The 19,237-nt window shown below is 42.5% G+C and overlaps 2 protein-coding genes and 1 long non-coding RNA gene across 4 annotated transcripts; 1 reads left to right on the top strand and 2 right to left on the bottom strand.

Moving 5' to 3' along the window:
• Window positions 1-515: 515 nt before the first annotated feature.
• On the bottom strand, window positions 516-7,263 carry faf2 (Fas associated factor family member 2). Of its 2 annotated transcripts, none has more exons than XM_079670676.1 (11): window positions 7,199-7,263; window positions 4,677-4,745; window positions 4,365-4,499; window positions 3,999-4,075; window positions 3,778-3,916; window positions 3,585-3,670; window positions 3,095-3,186; window positions 2,122-2,299; window positions 1,408-1,579; window positions 1,133-1,276; window positions 516-939 (listed from the first exon to the last, which is right to left on the bottom strand). In XM_079670676.1, the coding sequence occupies exons 2-11, from the start codon at window positions 4,722-4,724 to the stop codon at window positions 757-759; spliced, it is 1,254 nt and encodes a 417-aa protein (XP_079526802.1). In that variant the 5' UTR covers window positions 4,725-4,745; window positions 7,199-7,263; the 3' UTR covers window positions 516-756. The 2 variants fall into 2 exon arrangements, with proteins under 2 accessions (XP_079526802.1, XP_079526801.1); XM_079670675.1 differs by lacking the exon at window positions 7,199-7,263 and adding an exon at window positions 5,942-6,131.
• Window positions 7,264-9,063: 1,800 nt separating this feature from the next.
• pin4 (protein (peptidylprolyl cis/trans isomerase) NIMA-interacting, 4 (parvulin)) lies at window positions 9,064-12,573 on the bottom strand. Its single transcript, XM_079670677.1, has 4 exons — window positions 12,416-12,573; window positions 12,148-12,215; window positions 10,066-10,185; window positions 9,064-9,445 (listed from the first exon to the last, which is right to left on the bottom strand). The coding sequence occupies exons 1-4, from the start codon at window positions 12,453-12,455 to the stop codon at window positions 9,287-9,289; spliced, it is 387 nt and encodes a 128-aa protein (XP_079526803.1). The 5' UTR covers window positions 12,456-12,573; the 3' UTR covers window positions 9,064-9,286.
• A 1,327-nt stretch (window positions 12,574-13,900) lies between these two features.
• LOC307033344 lies at window positions 13,901-17,474 on the top strand. Its single transcript, XR_013806475.1, has 2 exons — window positions 13,901-14,377; window positions 15,019-17,474. It is a non-coding gene; the product is annotated as an uncharacterized lncRNA (long non-coding RNA).
• The last annotated feature ends 1,763 nt before the right edge of the window (window positions 17,475-19,237 follow it).

Genomic DNA, 19,237 nt, shown 5'->3' with positions numbered 1-19,237 from the left:
ATTTAAAACAGGGTTCCCATAATTCATATCCAAATCCAACCACCTGCTCCCTGATGTTGTACATTTGCTCTCCAAACCACATAGACTGACAGTGTAACACCGTCCCTAATTTAGAGCAGTACAGAGTTCGAAAATCAGTGTGGAGTAAACGTGCAAAGTGAAGGGCAAAAGGGATGTTGAATTGGTACACATGGATCAAACATGAAGTCTTTGACATTAAAGTAGCCAAGGCAGTCACACCATCATAGAAACCCCTGCCTTCCCACGCTGCATCCTGTGTGTGTCAGTAAGTATTAATACAGCCTGCCTTCCTCAGGTGCCCAGACGTTAAGTAATTTGGGATGTAGTTCTGGTTGTGCACAAAGCCTTGCCACTGCTTCAGTATTTTCAGTAGAAGATTAATCCTTTTCTGCAACAGTTACCGGTGAGGAAGGACAGGAGTTAACTGGTAGCTAATACAGACAATGGAAAACAAATGTCTTGGTTCCCCCGGATACAAAGATGAGCTCAAGGAAGGACTTCAAGAAATATTTATTTGATAAAATTCAAGACTTTCCAGGCTATTGGGAACCCCGTACACACAACCAGACAATGGACTGGATGCAGGGTGGTTAAATCTTTCCAGGTTATGATTTTATCTCAATGATCCTTGTGCATAACGGCCATTTAACAAAATAAGTAAAAAGAAAAAAAAGGAGGAGGTGGTTGGGCATTGGAGGAAAATGTAATTCCATTGTACAGGAGGTATGTCATCTATTAATCGTCCGTAAGGTCCTGAACAAAAAGGACCTCAGAGCGGCTGAGTCCCGCCTCCTTCAGTGTGGGGGGGTTGGGCTGCTCTTCAGTCGGAAGGCAGGGCAAGACGCGGCGAGGGAAGTTGGTAATTATCTGAAACTTCTCCGGGCTTTCTTTCAAAGAGAAGAGGAAGTCGTATATTACCTGTGGGAGAAAAAGATATTTGATTTGAGCTCTTCCGGGGCAGGGCAGCTGGAGAGTCCAGATACTTTGCTCTAACTATCAATTGCTTAGACAAAATGTGTTTGAAGAAACTAGGAGTGTCCAATCTCTGGATAACATAAGACAGTGAGGGTTAAGAGGGGGTACACAGGGTCTTGATAACAGCTGTGCTCACCGTCAGAGACTGCCCAAAGAGGAATCGTCGCTCTACTCGTGTATCGTTGGGCAGCTTAAACACTATTTTGACACTTTCTGGATCATCTGCCAGCGGCTCTGGGGGAAGACATTCTGACTTCCTCTCCTTCTCCTCTTCCAGCGTCTGTAATCATAACAAAAAATGTAAAATGTGAACCCAAAATAAATAATGTAAGTAATGAATTAATCGGTCAAGGTCTACATATACAGAATACGGGCATGTACAGCATAAATGTAATGGAAAGTAAGACTCACCCGTTGTCTCCGCTCCTCTGCCAGAACACTCTGTTGGGCCTTCTCCTCCTCCTGCCTCACCTGCTCCTCCTCCTCTCTTTTCTTTCGGTCCTTCTCCTGGTCGGCAAGGAGAGAAGCCTGGTAGGCTTCATCCTGCTGCTGCCTCAGCACCTGGGTCTGGTTCCTCTCCTCCCTGAAACCAAAAATGACATGTCATTTGTTAGACGCTTTTATCCAAAGCAACTTGCATACATTCAGCACAGTGGACAATCCCCACAGGAGCAATTTGGGAGAAGTGTCTTACCCAGGGACACAATGACATGCTGACTGCAGTGGGACTCGAACTTGCTATCCCCTGATTCAGAGTCCAGCACTCTATCCACTGAGCCACAGCCGCCCACTTAAGCATGCTCTTTACTTATAAAAAACCCATACACTGGCAGAGTACCATTAAACCAAGAATATGTAAGAAAGAATATTGTGTTGAATTGTAAAAACAGTATTTAAGTTTCATAGTATAAAAGATTGTTTTCGTGACATGTTGTCTCTTATGAAAATATTAATGTTGTACCAAAGGACAAAATGCTACTACCACTGTCTCAATAATACAATAACAATAAATGTTGGAGTTTTTTTGCTTCAATCCTGATCTCAGGACCATCACATGTAACCTCTAGTCCTCCACATTGTAAATGGGGATGTTACATCTAGTGTGAAAGTATTCATGTCCAGTACCGTTCCATGCGCTCAGACATCAGATGTGTTTGGTTGGCCTCCATAATGAAGTTGAGCTGATTGATGAGGTCCTCTGGCTGAATGAGACCCTCGAGCCGGCCCACCACCGTCATTTTGCGGTCCTTCAGCATTATCATGGCCAGGAATGGGTAGGTGTTCTCTCGCAAAGCCTGGGACACTGAGACACACCAAGATATGACTCAGGGAAGTCTCACCGATTCCACAGGGAAATGTATTCACATAGCTCGCACAATTATTTTAATGTTATTTTTAAAACAACACATTTTGATTTTGTATCAGGGTAATGACAGAAGTCTGAATGAAGAACTCAAGACCAATGTGAATCATTGGTGTGTCAGTGATGTATGTACTATTTGCCAGTGTCTGGTGCCCTAGCTTCTACTCCCAAGCTTCAGGAGGTCCATTTTCATATTTCATAATTATTTATTTTAATAAATGTATATTCAGCAGGTTAAAATAATTAAATTGCATACATTTTATTTTGATTGTTTGTTATGTGGACGTGTAGTATTTGTGTTACTGTATGTTCAATAAAGGTGATTTAGCAAAATACACCTGTAGAGCCTCAAGAGCCTTTCTTGTGCTGGCAGACAAATAGAAGCATATTGGCGGGGCGCACTTTGCACGCAAAAAAATTCCACGCGCTCCGCGCTCACATTTTGCGTGGCCTGCGTGCCTTAGCACCGCTGCTATGACTCCATCCTAGGGGAAACACTGACAATATAGGACAATCACCGGATGTCAAACATAGGATAGGGCCCTTTACCCATATTTAAAACCCAGAATTTGAGTTTCTCAAATCTCTTTCATTTGGGATGGACACATTAAACAGGGTTGCATGTGTGAGTGAAATGTCAAAGATATTTCTCAGGACCAGAACAACACATGTTACATTTTTAGGAACAGCTGACACAAGAATATGCTGGGTTGAATAACAATGCATCTGTCATACCTCTGTAGCCCTCAGGCCTGCTGGTTGAGCATGCCCAAAAGAGCATACGTGTGTTGAGGAAGGTTACGACCTCTTCTGTACATAGTGTAGAGCTAGGAAATGACAGACAGCACAAAACAAAACATTTATTTAAGCCAAAGGGAACTCATCTTTATATGCGTATGGATCAATAAAAATACAGCAGAGGTTATAAATAAAAAATACTGATATCATACTAGAGGCTCAGTGCACTTATAAGCTAAACCAGACGGCACATTAAGTACCAACAAACTTAAAAAATTATGAAACAGCAACAAGAAATTACTTCAAATGTCAAAGCCTTTTTAGTCTGCTATACAACTACATATAGGCCATGTCATCATTTTACCAATAGTCATATGACAAGGAAAATATGGGCTGGCACTGATGTGTGGAGGATAAATCGGTGCATTGATCATTCTAGTTGCAAACGCGAAGGGGATGTAGGCAAGTATGGACATAAGGATCATACCGGCAAAACTGGTCAGTGTCTTGATGATCCTCCCCGTGAAGGTACACTAATAGGTAGCGAAGTTCCCGTTTGGCATCATTCAGTGCCTGTTTGTTTCAAGGTGAACAAGAGAAGCTCAATATATTGCAATTTCACCTTGATTTAGATCAGAAAACAGTGTGCTCGTGATCGGACATCTGCTCTCTGGACTCACCTGGCTGTATGTTCCCTGGTAAAATACAGGGTGTGATTGACCGTACTTCTCCTCAAAGCTATGAATGAAGGACACAACATCGCCAACAGGATCTGTCACACGGCCGCGAGGATCTGGCCTGACAAACCGCAGGGCAAACCTTGAAGAAAAAGAACATTGAGGCTGTTATTAACGTTGATCTATCCACCAGCTGCAACTTTAAATCAATGTGCCTGAATTACCTGAATATATCCAGAAGTGTGTAATATGTAAATCTGAAAGGTAGCATTATCAAGTAGTAGCTCCATCCTAGTAGTCCCTGAAAAGAACAAAGCAGTCTGTTACATTCCGAAAGTAGAATATAGGTAAACTAAAAAATCCAATATATGAGGGCTATGTGTCATTCGAATGCAATTAAAAATGACTAAATACAAAAACACCCCACTAACATGAAACATGTTAAAAGACTGCCTTCAAAGTAACACACTGTGTTGAGCATTAACCCATTGTAAAGAATATTTAAAGAAAAATACAGCTTCATTTTGTGGTGAAAATATTTACCCTTTTGCAAAGAGAACACAAACATAAAAAAACCCCAGCAGACTTACCCTGGGTTGTGGCCTTGAGACGATGTAACTATATACTCTATGGTCTGCTGTATTGACCTGTAAGGGTCTGGATGGCGGAGGGTTAAACACACTGGGTACTCCTTCCTGCTCGTTAAGTCTGTCTTGTACTGCAGCCTGAAACACATACATTTAAGAACATCACATACAAATAAAATCCTTCAATAACAATAAGGAAGGGATAAAATATTAACCAAAGAGAGCAATCCTCGTTAACAGAATATGTAAGAAATACAATGTAAACAGAAACATAACAATACAATTGTTAATACTCTGAAAAAAAGCATTTCTTACCTCTATGTTCCAATTATGCTGTTCTAATGTTCGACGACATTGGTCCATGGACTCCAGACCAGTTAGGTCCTGTGAGACAAGAAAATAAAGTCATTCTAAAGGCCTCAGGTTGCTCAGGAAAACATGTCTGCTTTGTTATTTATTTAGTCAGTTTGTTAATTGCTCTCTTACTTTTTGGTTTATTTGTTTGTTTTGGTTATGAATGTGCTAGCATTGTGTATGCCTTCAAAGAGAAGAACAAACAGGGAAACAAATACAAAAGCAACTGCTCCTCAGTTGATGTAAAATAGTAGTTAAGAATAAGTCGGCCCTGGTTGTTTATATTCTTTAACTGTGGTTCCCAATGATGTAGCCAAATGCATTTTCTATATTGCATGTTTCTTCAATAAAAAAACATATATACAAAAATAAAAAAACACGTTTGCTGATATTCAGGGATTCCTTTCAGTAGCTTACATGCTACTGGTTTTCTGTATCAAGTTATTCATATACAAAAGTTATATAGAATCGCACAACACTAGGCTGGAATTATATGATCCATGTAGCTGAATAACTACTCTTTAGTTGGGCAGCTATCTTAGCTCAAAATAAACGTCAACATGTAGGAAAACGTTCAACCAAAGCAGGATGACGATCATTTACAGGTTAGCTAGCTGCCCAAAATATGACCAGTTCTGACGGCGTTCTTTGTTAATGTAGGACTTTAAAAAAGCAAAACAAGCTATGGATTAAAGAGGGTGGGACGTCTCCTCATGTGTATTGTCATAACACGAACAACTTCATGTGGAATAGCTAAAACAGATGTGTCGCTGGGAAACTTCAGTGACAGCTCCATCATGACTGCTGTGCTAATGCTAACTCAGCAGTGTTTAGTAGGGAGCGTCAGTGAACATTCACCGTTAGCCAAGTTAACGGTAGGGAAGAAATGTAAATAAAAAACAAACCACGAGTGATGTTGGTTAACAAAGTAGGATGTTGGGTAAGTATTTGACTAAAATGTGAAACACGTTAAGCTGTCTATAGCCAATGGCCCATTAAGTCAGCGAACTTGTTAGCTAGCTTAGCTAATGTTAGCTAGCTTTGCTAACGTTAGCTCTGACTCAAGTTGACGAGTAACGTTAGGGGGCTGTGCTAAGTTGACTGGGCAAAAAGCGTTCAAACACGCACAGTTCTCCCTATTTACAGAGACTCAGTTTCACGATTGCATATTAACATATAAGGTTTTTTAAATGGAGACGTGATAGTGCGGAAATGTAGCTGTCTACCTGAAATTGAAGGAGTTTTTCAGTCTGCGCCTGAGATAATTCTGGCTCCTCTGGCGCCGCCATCTTACCTCGCCAATCATCTAGCAAGGCGCAACAACGTCAACGGTCTCTTCCTGATGCGGCCCTGCGCTGAGCCTCTGCGGGCTGCTGCCGCCTAGCTCTCTGGATGTAAACACCCCAGTGTGTTTTTTCCATAGACTGTATATATAAAGGTTTTTTCTTGTCACATACAATATTTAAAATGTGTCTAATTGTTTTGTATTACTTGAAATGGTAAGTACTATACTCAGGTAGGCTACTGTATAATTTTGAGTGACTTGTATTTTATGAGTAGGCCTACTTCAATTTGTTGCTACTGTGTACCCCCCACTACAATTCAGAGGTAAATTGTATACTTCACTCCACTAGATTTAAAAAAAATATTTAGTTACTTCGCAGCATTCATGATGTGAAATATAATCAACACTTAAATAAAACTTTAGTTACACCTGGAGAGTAAATTCACAAGCTGCCCTGCAGTATACAAAGTATACTGCACCTTTACCATCTTTGATAACACTTTAATGCATCAATAATTATAATCAAAACATATAATATTCTGAGATAAATCATTCATAATGAATTCTTATACTTTTGGTACTTTAAAGAGCAACTTGCAGGTTAGAGACACCAGTGAATAAATGTGTAGGAAAATTATGAATACACTAGATTTTCAAAAAAATATACAGAAATATTCACTACAGTGACATCTGGCGTCGTTTTAGTAAGACATTTTCACTTCCGCATAAAAAAGCCTCCGCATGTGACCTCCCGCGTGTGACGTAACATGGGGGAGAGCGCCCGGTCTAACGTATGAATAAACATGGGTCACAATCATAGGTCACAATGCTAGTTTTGACACAGAAGAGGTTGAAAATATATATTCGAATGCTAATGATTATAATTATGAGCCTGCTATGCGTCCAAGAGACCAGGAGCAGCCAAGGATTAGAAAAAAATAACGGCCATCGGAGAGAAATGAAGCTTTGGTGTGTGGAGAACCAGTGGAGAACAGAGCAGCTGTCTTGATGAGTGACCGGCGTTAGCTACAGTTAATGTTAGCTAACGTCAGTCACATCACAACATTGTAAAGTTAGCAATCATATATCATGCTATAACTAAAGTAGTATTGATAATATAGTAACGTTACTGGCAGGACTGTTGATACTGATCCATAACAGAAACTAATGCGCAAGTATCAGCCGTATCTCGCGTTACCTAATGCAACTCCACACTACGTCTTACGGTGCTGTGTACCGGAGGGGAGACGGCTGATACTGTTACTTGACGATCTGGCGGAGAAAGGTTGTGGCGCCTCCGTTGATATGCCGTTGTCAATGGCTTGATGGAAAGCAGGTGTGTAGTCGGGGAGGGTGCACAGCTGATTGCAGCAGGTGAGTGGAGGTTGAGCCGGGAGCCAGGAGTGACAGCCACCACGCCCACACAAACAACACAGACAGGGGGAAACAAACACAAAGTAGACGGCTGGAGCAGTACAGCCACCACAGCGTTACCTAATGCAACTCCACACTATGTCTTACGGTGCTGTGTACCGGAGGGTAGAGAGAGATGTAATACGGTTTCCTGCTAAAGCTGTGGAGAGTATGTGCTGCAGGGAGGTGGAGGCACAACGCACCCAGGAACGAAAGCTAGCTCTGGTCCTTTTCCTGGGAGGGAAACTGTGGACTCGATGTCCTGACAGGCTCACCATGATTACAAATGGTGAAATGCAATGTAAAATTACCGAAAAAATACCAGCTCACTAAATCACAACCGCTCAAACCAACTACAAACTACTACCGCGGGTTGGGCAGAGAACGGTTGCGTTCGGATAGTTTAAAAATCAGCTCCTAAGTTCTAACCCTATCTCCTATTCCTTGACCTCTGAGTGAAACGTCACGGGGTTAAGGGATAGTGGATAGGAGAATTCAAAAGGACTTAGGAGAAGAGACTGCGGTACTTTAGAGAATCCGAATGAACTTTCACTATCCGACGTGTTTATGATGCGCCAGCGGACGTCATTATGTGCGTCTGCTGCTGTGGGGAAACTATGGAAACTAAAGTTCTCTATACAATGGACTACAACATGGATGTTTAATAAGAACGACGGACTCATCTAGAGACTCTGCACCGTGCTCTGATGCTGTTGCTTTATGCTTTATGAACAACAGAGAAACATATTCTTCATGACCAAAATTGGAATTGAAATAAAAAATGAAAGTGAAACTTATGCTCGTCACCCTCTACCTCCGGTCCACATTAATACAAATGATCCCAATACGTATGATTGTATGAACTATGAAAATATCTTAAAATCAATAAAAATGCATTTATTATAAACGTTAGTCTTTAACACCTATCACTGTATATCACCATTCAAACATCTTTTAAAAGTTGAACAAACCCCACACAGCTCAGTGAAATGTTGACTTTATTTGATCATTTCAGTAAAAACTAACGTTCATATTTCTCTTTTTGATTATAATACTGATGAACGTTCAAAACAAAGCACTTTGGCAACTTACCACATACATTTTAAAATGCTTAATAAGCACCGTAACTTTCATGATATAATTTCTCCGTCATAATCGTTTGTGTCCGTGAACGGCCGACTGTTGTGTGACGTCAAATGCTGCGGCTGCAAGGCATTGTGGGGCAGCATTTTCTCCTCTCCTTTCGGTTAGACAGGTTCAGTGGTTCCTAAGCTAAAGGAGGTTATAAATGAAGTTTGAAACCTCCTTTCCTATCATTCTAGAGAATTCGAACGGCACTTATCATGGCTGCCACTGAGGGACTTCCGGGTCATTTCACTCGGTTAGGAGGTAATATATGGTATATACACCAGTTTAATTTAAAAGAAAACATTGCATCACTGAAAGGTTGACACTTCTATCTCTTTCACACACACACACACACACACACACACACACACACACACACACACACACACACACACACACACACACACACACACACACACACACACACACACACACACACACACACACACACACACACACACACACACACACACACACACACACACACACACACACACACACACACACACACACACACACAGATTATTTTTGAGTGTATTTATTTGGCCATTTATCAAACTGAAAATGAAAATCCATCGAATTAAATGTCAAGTTTAAGATTGCAAGAATGTTCCTTCAGGTAAGTTTGACAATAAGGTAGTGTTTATAAGACAAAGCTTATACATGAGGATCATATCATTTTCTTATTCTTAAACATTCTGGATAATAAAAACCCAACACTGTAGAATAGTTGAGCAGTCCCACGTCACTTTTTCCCCTCTATCATAATAATGTGGTACCCAAACTTTGTCTTGACAGGAGGGTCTGTGTAGACTGGTTTATCCATAGAACTGACAGGTAGGGCAAATGCCGCCTCCTGGAAAGGTCCAACCATTGATCCTCGCGTCATCCACCCCAGATCACCCTGTCATGAATAATACAATCATTAATAAAACACAACGTTTGCAACAGACATTAGTGCCAAGCCTGGACACATGTAAGTAAGACATGAGAAACAAAGGGGTTCGAGAGATAACAGTAGCAACTTTGAGTAATGCAGGAATTCCAAAACAACATATTTTTAAGGCTTTTAACTAAAAGCCTTACAAATATGCTTAGGTCACAGATAAGGATTTAAGGCAAAAGTCTGTTTGTACAGTTCTGCTTCAAACAAATAAAAAAATGCACATGGTTTCACTGAGTAACAGCTTATACACACTGTATATGTTCTGCTGTGAATTCATGTGAAATATGTAAAGAATTGATTAAAAAAATTGCGCATTTGGTCTTATTTGTATAATGAGTATTGGGGACTATTCGCCAGTCTGAAATTATTCACCTATGAAGACTAATTGTGAGGTCGAAGCCTGTAGATCATATTTATAATCTTCGATATTTATCACCACCAATAAGGATGAATTTAGTCTTGAATTAAATACAGTCATAATAATGTGATGTACATTCATTAACAAACAAAGAACATTGAAGTTAGGTCTTATAGTCAATAATGGGATCATTTGAATTAAGTTGGGTGCATGTTCTTACTCCTTGTCTCGCTTTGTCTTCACTGAATTGTGATGCTACTTCACTGAAACGGACTCCAGCCTTCAGTTTCTCCATTGCCTCCATGCATTTCCCATGTTTTTCACAGAGGATGTGGCGAACCTGGGTTTATATACAGGTCATAGAAGGCAGTTAGACTTCTAGAAATAAACTCTGGTTTATTCGCTGTCGTAAGAAAGCAGATAAAGCATCCCATTGGAGATAAAACAAGATGCCTGAAAGATAGCTTGTGACAAACATCGTCATCATTATATACAGGACTGTCTCAGAAAATTAGAATATTGTGATAAAGTTCTTTATTTTCTGTAATGCAATTAAAAAAACAAAAATGTCATACATTCTGGATTCATTACAAATCAACTGAAATATTGCAAGCCTTTTATTATTTTAATATTGCTGATTATGGCATACAGCTTAAGAAAACTCAAATATCCTATCTCTAAATATTAGAATATCATGAAAAAGTATACTAGTAGGGTGTTCAACGAATCACTTGAATCGTCTAATTAACTCGAAACACCTGCAAGGGTTTCCTGAGCCTTGAAAAACACTCAGCTTGGTTCAGTAAACGAAATCACAAGTATGGGGAAGACTGCTGATCTGACTGCTGTCCAGAGGACCGTCATTGACACCCTCCATCAGGAGGGTAAGACACAAAAAGAAATTTCTCAAAGAGCAAGCTGTTCACAGAGTGCAGTTTCAAAGCACATCCACAAAAAGTCTGTTGGAAGGGGGAAATGTGGCAGGAAACGCTGCACAACCAAGAGAGATGACCGCAGCCTTAACAGCATTGTGAAGAAGAGTCGCTTCCAGAATTTGGGGGAGCTTCAAAGACAGTGGACTGAAGCTGGAGTCCAGGTATCAAAAGTCACTGTTCACAGACGTGTCCGGGAAATGGGCTACAATAGCCGTATTCCCATGGTCAAGCCACTTCTGAACTCAAGACAACGGAAGAGGCGTCTGACTTGGGCTAAGGAAAAGAAGCACTGGACAGTTGCACAGTGGTCCAAAGTCCTCTTTTCAGACGAAAGCAAGTTTTGTATTTCATTTGGAAGTCAAGGCGCCAGAGTCTGGAGAAAGGCTGGAGAGGAGCAAAATCCAAGTTGCTTGAAATCCAGTGTGAAGTTCCCACAGTCAGCGATGGTTTGGGGAGCCATGTCAGCTGCTGGTGTTGGTCCACTGTGTTTCATCAAGCCCAGAGTAAATGCAGCTGTGTACCAAGAGATTTTAGAGCAGTACATGCTTCCGTCTGCTGAAAAGCTCTATGGAGATGAGGAATTCATTTTCCAGCATGATCTGGCACCTGCCCACAGTGCCAAAACCACCAGTAACTGGTGTACTGACCATGGCATTACTGTCCTCGATTGGCCTGCAAATTCCCCTGACCTGAACCCCATCGAGAATATGTGGGGTATTGTGAAGAAGAAGCTGAAAGACACCAGACCCAACAATGCTAATGAGCTAAAGGCCGCTATTGAAGCATCCTGGGCATCCATAACACCTCAGCAATGCCACAGGCTGATTGCCTCCATGCCACGCCGCATTGATGCAGTAATCCGTGCAAAAGGATTCCCAACCAAGTACTGAGTGCATTAATGGACATTTTCAAATGTTTGATTGTGTTTTGCTGTTATAAATCTTTTTTTTTTACTTGGTCTGAGGAACTATTCTAATTTTTTGAGATAGGATTTTTGAGTTTTCTTAAGCTGTATGCCATAATCAGCAATATTAAAATAATAAAAGGCTTGCAATATTTCAGTTGATTTGTAATGAATCCAGAATGTATGACATTTTTGTTTTTTTAATTGCATTACAGAAAATAAAGAACTTTATCACAATATTCTAATTTTCTGAGACAGTCCTGTACATGAAAACATTTAAAAGTTGAAAACAGGTATTATGCTCTTCATTGATTCACCTCCTATTTTATTTATCATAAATGATGCCTAAGTGCATAATCTGTTACCGATTAATTAAACTAAATCATTTATTTGCAGCCTTCTCGTCTAAACACGTAATTAAGGTATGATGAAGGGCAGGGCAGACAGACACCCATCTGCATACCTTCACAGCAGTGCCTCCCTTTGGTGCTTTCTCCTTCTTATCAGCGTCTGCACTTCCTGAAGCTGCTCCTACACAGTAAAACGAGTCAGAACACTACCACAGTTAAAACCAAAACACACAATTGCAGCGATAAATATAAAGACTTTATATTTAGTGAGATAAATGTATGTTATATTAATAGTCGTTTGCTTCAACAGGCTAGTTAATGTGGCTGACTTTAAGCCAACAGCAGTGGTAACACGTTATTTTCCAAACATAGCTGACTAACCTTTTTCGCCCTTTTTGCCACCTTTTCCTTTCGGTGGCATTTTAGATTAAAGTTTGTAGTAATCAAAACTAAAATAACTGCAATAGCGTACGTGCTTGCTATGTTGTGATGGACGTGCGCAGGTCTTCTTCTTTAGCTAGATATTGGTAGATTACCCTCATTAGACGTCCATACCGCTCCCTAGTGGACTGTACCGTGTCACATCATGCAGCTACAATACTGGACACAGCATAGCTGTACAGCTGTACCTTAATCTAAATAATTCAAATCATTTATTTCTTTATCATGAAAAAAAAATTCAACACAGTTTTATTTTGTTCATGTCATAACAATGTTGTTATTTATTTAATAGGCACATTTCATTGATTTTGTAGATGCAGCAACATTAATATACTGCTTGCACTTTATACACTTTTGACAATTTTTATAACAAAAGTTGTATAGTTAAATTAAAATGCTACCCAGCAGAAGATAAAGTCATTTCAATTATTTCCACCTTTACCAGCTTTTATATACACATCAATATTATGATTAAAAACATATAATATATGGTTGTATAATGGGACAATCTGCATAATGAGTACTTTTACTTTTGGTATAATTGCACTGTTGTCACATTTTTTAGATGAAGCTTTACTACATAAGGTCAACAAACTTTACATTTTACAAAACAACTTGCTTATGATAAACATAGCTTTGATTCCTCAAAATGTCCTACCTATAAAGTATTTTTTGTCTTTTCAACCAAAATGTAATAGATTGAACATTTTCAAAATTTCTTCTGGTATTTCTAGCTTTACTTATGTACAAGATCTGAGTACTTATCACACCTCTGGCCCCAAATCTGTGTATCTACCGTCCATTTGTTTTTCTTTATTAAAGGTGGGGTAGGTAATTTTGGAGAAACCAGACCTCGAGTGCGCTAGAATATGAAAATACACAGCCGTAAAAAATCTGCCACTTCCTTACAAAGCCCCTCCTCCAACACACACGAACACGCACATGACCAATGAGGGCACGAGACAAGTTTGTGCACAGATGGAAGGCTGACAGGCAGGTAGGCCATCCAGTTATTTTAGCCCGGCCGGCTAAAATGATTGGTCGTGCTTTTTACAGCGCTACGGCTTCCACAGATGACATTTTTTGATGCTTTTTTTGTCAAAGCACTTGAGATATTCATTTCTATCGGGATGTTAAGAGCATTCCATGGAATATAACAAAAAGTGTATCTTGAGCCGGTTTTCTCAAACTTACCTACCCCACCTTTAAACAAGTTTAAAGATGTTTTGCACAGCCTCCTATTCATATCTTTGGACGTCCTCCACTAGCTGTTTTATTGTAGAGATCACTACAGAATTTAGTGGCAATTTCTTACATTACTTTATATGGTAAAACCAAATGATGATATTATACTGAGGAAAACAGTTTGGTCAGCTCAACCTGTTGTATCCCACGGTAGCTTCCTGCCAAGGTAGCTTCCTGCCAAGGTCGTATTTGAACAATGAGGCTATTGCTCCTTATGAGAGCATTGTAAGATAACAGTTAGGAGAAGGTGTTATCTCTTTCCTTTTGCACAGCAACAGTCCTCTATAAATCACACACACATTTCCTTCTGGGTCCACTCCTACAAACCACTTTGTATTTTGCATGACCTGTACCTACAAGCTTGTATACAGAATTACTAAGAAAACTCTGTTTGCTTTCACCAGTTTATTATTGATTACTCTAATTGTACATCTTTTCAGTATTGACGAGGTTAAAATATCCACAACAGACTTGGTGTCAGAAGTGGGATCTCTGAAAGCTCCGTCGGGGACGATCAAGGATGCTGGTGGTCGCGCCGGGATCCTCGGATTCTCCTCTACCTCGACAGAAAAGTGTTATGGGACAAGAGGACCAGCGCCTGGGTGAAACCGATTGACTTCACAAGATCGAATGAACTCAATTCATCTAAAATATCTGGTGAGATTTAGAATTTCTAAATCGTTTAAAAGTAAAACGTAAATAAGCTCCATGACATCTGCAGTGGGTTGCTAACCGCAAAAGAGGATAGGCCTACTAGCAATATCCGACGTAAATAAAGTTACGGCCAGGGTTTTGTGATTTTGTGCTGGTGAAACAAATATAAGATCACCGACGGGTGAAACGTGCCTGATCAACACGAAAGGAAAAATAGTTTTGTGATTTGTACGTGGAAACAAATATAAGAAGTAAGGGGGCTGAGGCCCCAGCGGGGCCCATAGTGGATGGCATGCGAGACAAATATGGTGAAGACAGCTTATCAGAGTTGGAAATATGGACGGAAATGTTCGTATTTCCAAAGGGAGGTTCTTTGAGTAAAAAGTAAAAATTAAAGACCTAAAGGAAAAATTACAAGTTCATGAGTATGAGGAAGCAAAATAAAGTAAAAGTAAAAGACTTAGGAAAAATAGAAAGTCACAGAAAGTGTTTGAAATATTGGGAGGCAGAATGTTGCAAAAGGTTAGCCTGAGTGTTAAAAAATATATATATTAAGGTTGGAAATGAATGTGAAGAAAAGAAGGAAAAGAAAGAATTTCCAAAACCATGTAAACCGCAGACATCGCTGTATCCTTCTATTGCAGGCCTGAATGACCCTCTCCTCGACTCTGGGTATCCTTTCCCTCCCCCGGCGTACAACCCTGGCAATCCGGCTGGCCCACCTCAACCAACACCCCCGCCGATACAAGCCCCAGCCATGCAGTCAGCAGACATCAGGCCCAAGTATTCCGGGACAACAGCGGGATAAACGAACCCGATGCCCTAGGGGGCCAAGCGGGCGTTTGGGAGACACACCTCAGTAAGGTCTTCCTCAACGGACTCACAGCCACAGCGCAAGCCGCGTAAGAATGCTGGCTGCTCACAAAACCGAAGGAGAGGCAGAGGAGGTTTCCGAAGCAGAGGACGAGAAGCAAGACCTTCAAACGACGAAAGATGTTTCAAGTGTGGCAGTGTTGAACATTGGATCCGGGACTGCCCACAGAAAAATGGCAAAAAAAAAGAAAGGGAAGTGATACACACATACATTATGCAAGCTATTGATAGAATAGAGCCTGCACCTACACACCTATGACGAAATCTCATTTAAGAACTGTCCTACACTCACACAGACAATTATGGGCACTGATTTAACTTTTCTGGTTGACTCAGGGGCCACACACTCCATGGTAAAAATGGCAGATTTGCCAAAATGTAAATGTAGTGATATTTATCCACTCAATAGGAGCAGCAGGTGTAAGCGGCAGGTGTAACTATGAAGGAGAAGTTTTCAGTACCAGTCCAGTGTAAAGATAACGGTGATGACAGCCACCCAGTCAAACACAGTTTCCTTCTGTAATCTGTCTGCCCTATACATAGTAAATGCCCAGTAACGGCAGAGATTTGATCCTCCGGTTTGGCCATTTCTACAAATGAGGGTCTAAAAGTCAGACGACCATCCCCTACGATGGTCCAAAAACTCTAATTTGACAAGGAATTGTGGTTTCTGTATCAATGGCTTGCTACATTTCCTGATTCTCAGAAACTGTTGCGTTTGGCCCGTCAACTTGTCCCCTCACTGGCTGTGTTTATGGAAGCTCCTCATTTAAATTGCACTGCTAGCGTTTCTGATGATACATGCAAACACTATTATGAACAGTTTCTGTTGGAATGGGTGAATGACGAAATCATGCTTAAAACTCACTACGCAGTGCTATTTCTGTCACACTCACACAACACAAGCTGTATCAAATCCCAGGGGCGGTCCCGCACATTTCACTAGCAAGGGGCCCCACTGATAAATGAAGGGATTTGGGTCCACTCGTTAAAGATTGGGAGTCAGTCACTGATTGGGCACCTACACACACAGAATATGTCATGTACTCTATGTCACGTGACGTGTATAAAATGAAAACTTGCACGAACGTAGCCGTTCTGTGCACATTGCTATTGGTTGAGGATGATGACGTTGGTGATGCCACTTTTCCCGCCTTTATGGGTAATTCTCATATTTCTGAGCTTCCTGCCGCACTTTCAGATGTGCCACACTCACTCTGGGCAGCTCACAAATATGACGTAGTTTTAATCCGCTCTGCTGAACCTGTTGTTATCCCCCCTAAGTATACCTACCGCTCAAATCAACCCCAGTACCCATTAAAAACGTACCCATTACCTCCCTGCTTAAACAAGGCGTTATTATTGCATGTAATAATTCTCCAGTCCGCACTCCTGTTTTTCCGGTTAAAAAGATCCGTGACAAAGCCCCTGAGAATGGAGATTTGTGCAGGATTTACGAGCTGTAAATGAAGCCGTACATGCAGCTCGTTCCAAATCCTTATCTCATTCTCTCTCAGGTTCCAGCCTCTGCAGCATTTTTCACTGTTGTAGACTTCTCAAATGCATTTTTCAGTTTCCCTGTACAAAAACACAGTCAATTTTGGCTCGCATTTGAATATGATGGTAAGCCATGCACATTCCAACACGTTCTCACTCCCAACCCGTCACATGTTGACGGTCGGTCAGGGCCCCTCCCCGTCACTGTATTACGCACAGGGTACCCCTTGAGAGTCAGTTTTCAACGGGCAGGGCGTCCCATTGACTTGCATAGAGCTCCCTGAACGTTGGTAATAGACGTGTCAGGGTTTGAGTTTTGTTGTGTCTAGTTGTGGGGTTATTTTGCTTTTCTGTTCTCTCTGTCATGTTTTCCTCCTTGTTTCTTGTCGGATCCTTCTCCCTGTGTTTTCCTTCCTGTCGTTAGTTTCGCTGGTGTGTCTAATTGTCTGATTGTGTTCACCTGTTGCCCTTGTGTTTCTCCTTCCCTGCCCGGCTGTTTCTCGTCTCGTGATTACCCCTCCCTGTATTTAGTCTTGTCTCTTCCTGTGTTCGGTGTCGGTTCATTGTTTGTTTGTCCTCCCTTCACGTCACGTCTCATGATTTTCTCTCCAGTCTTCCTCCATGTTTTTCACGGTCAGTTTTTATGTTATTGTTTTCCTGGGCTACCGTTTGATTCATGCCATGTTTTTGTGATCAACTTTGCAATAAAGCTCGCTTTTTGTTTTCTAGACCAACCTACCTTTTTTTGTAGTCTGCTTTTGGGTCCTACCTTTCCCATACCGTAACAGAATGAACCGACCAACTTTGGACTCAGCAGACTCTGATTATTTTGTTCTACAGGCGGAATGTCTTGGGTCCTCTGTGGAATACATTTTTTATACTTGGAATGGCGCCTCATCTAGACGGGGCGTTGAAGGAGGCACATCAGGAGGTTGCTCGCAAGTCCTGGCTGAGGAGCATGTTGTCTGAGTGGCTACAACTTTTCACAAGTTGTCCTGAGGACTTGTCCGAAGCCTCTAACCCTTTCCTGGGATATGACCAGGGCTTGGGAGGCCCACGAATCCTCCGAAGAATCTCTAGGAGACGCAAGACCAAGATTCCAGCCCGTGCTCCAGTGGTTCCTGGTGCCGGCCCACACAGCCATGTTTCCGGCTCCAGAATCGGCCAATACAGCCATGGTTCTGGCCCCAGTTCTGGCCCCAGCATTCATGGTTCCAGCCTTAGTCCTTGCCCCAGCAGCCATGGTCCCAGCCTCAGTTCTGGCCCCAGGAGCCATGGTTCCGGCTCCAGAACCGGCCCACAAAGCCATGGATCCGTGCACCAGTACCGGCCCACACAGCCATGCTTCCGTGCTCCATTACCTGGCTTACACAGCCAGGGCCCAGGCTTCTGTTCCGTGCCCAACAGCCATGGTTCCGGCTCCAGAACTTGCTCTCCGGCCGACGCCAGCTCCCCGTGTCCTGTCGGCGTACCCGCCGACTCCAGCCCCTCGTCTCCTGTTGGCTCTCCGGCCGACGCCAGCTCCCCGTGTCCTGTTGGCGTACCGGCCGACGCCAGCTCCCCGTGTCCTGTCGGCATTCCGGCCGACTCCAGCCCCCCTTGTTCTGTCGGCGAACCGACCCTCTCAAGTCTCCTCTCGTGTTCCCTCTCAGGTCCCCTCTCGAGTCTCTTCTAGAGTCCCCGCTCAAGTTCCCTCTCGAGTCCCCGCTCAAGTTCCCTCTCGAGTCCCCTCTCAAGTCACCTCTCGAGTTCCCTCTCAAGTCTCCTTTCAAGTCACCTCTCGAGTTCCCTTTCAAGTCCCCTCTCGAGTCCCCTCTCAAGTCACCTCTCGAGTTCCCTCTCAAGCCTCCTTTCAAGTCACCTCTCGAGTTCCCTCTCCAGTCACCTCTCGAGTCTCCTCTCGAGTCCCCTCTCAAGTCAACCCTCCAGTTCCCTCTTGAGCCCCCTCTCAAGTTCCCTCTCAAGTTCCCTCTCAAGTCCCCTCTCAAGTCCCCTCTCAAGTCACCTCTCGAGTCTCCTCTCAAGTCACCTCTCGAGTTCCCTCTCTCGAGTCCCCTCTCAATTCCCCTCTCAAGCCCTCTCTCGAGTGCCCTCTCTCGAGTTCCATCTCAAGTCCCCTCTCCAGTCCCTACTCAAGTCCCTTCTCTAGTCCATAGTCAAGTGCCGTTGGAGGTTCCGCTGGGGGTCCTGCCAACTCCATGTCCTGTCCCGTTGGGGGTCCCGCCGACTACTCTTCTGCCGGGGGTCCTGCCAACCCTGTGTCCTGTCCCGTTGGAGGCCCCGCCAACTACTGTCTCGCCGGGGGTCCTGCCAACCCAATGTCCTGTGCCGTTGGGGGTCCAGCCGACACCTGTTTTGTGCGGAGGCCTGCCAACTCCATGTCCTGTGTCGTTGGGGGTTCCGCTGAGGGTCCTGCAAACTCCATGTCCTGTTTCATTGGGGGTTCCACCGGATTTCCTGCCAACACCTGTTCCTGTCCTGTTGGGGTTTCTG

This window comes from Notothenia rossii (genome assembly GCF_949606895.1).
Source record: "Notothenia rossii genome assembly, chromosome: 3".
Lineage (NCBI taxonomy): Eukaryota > Metazoa > Chordata > Actinopteri > Perciformes > Nototheniidae > Notothenia > Notothenia rossii.
This window is presented reverse-complemented; position numbering and strand designations above follow the sequence as displayed.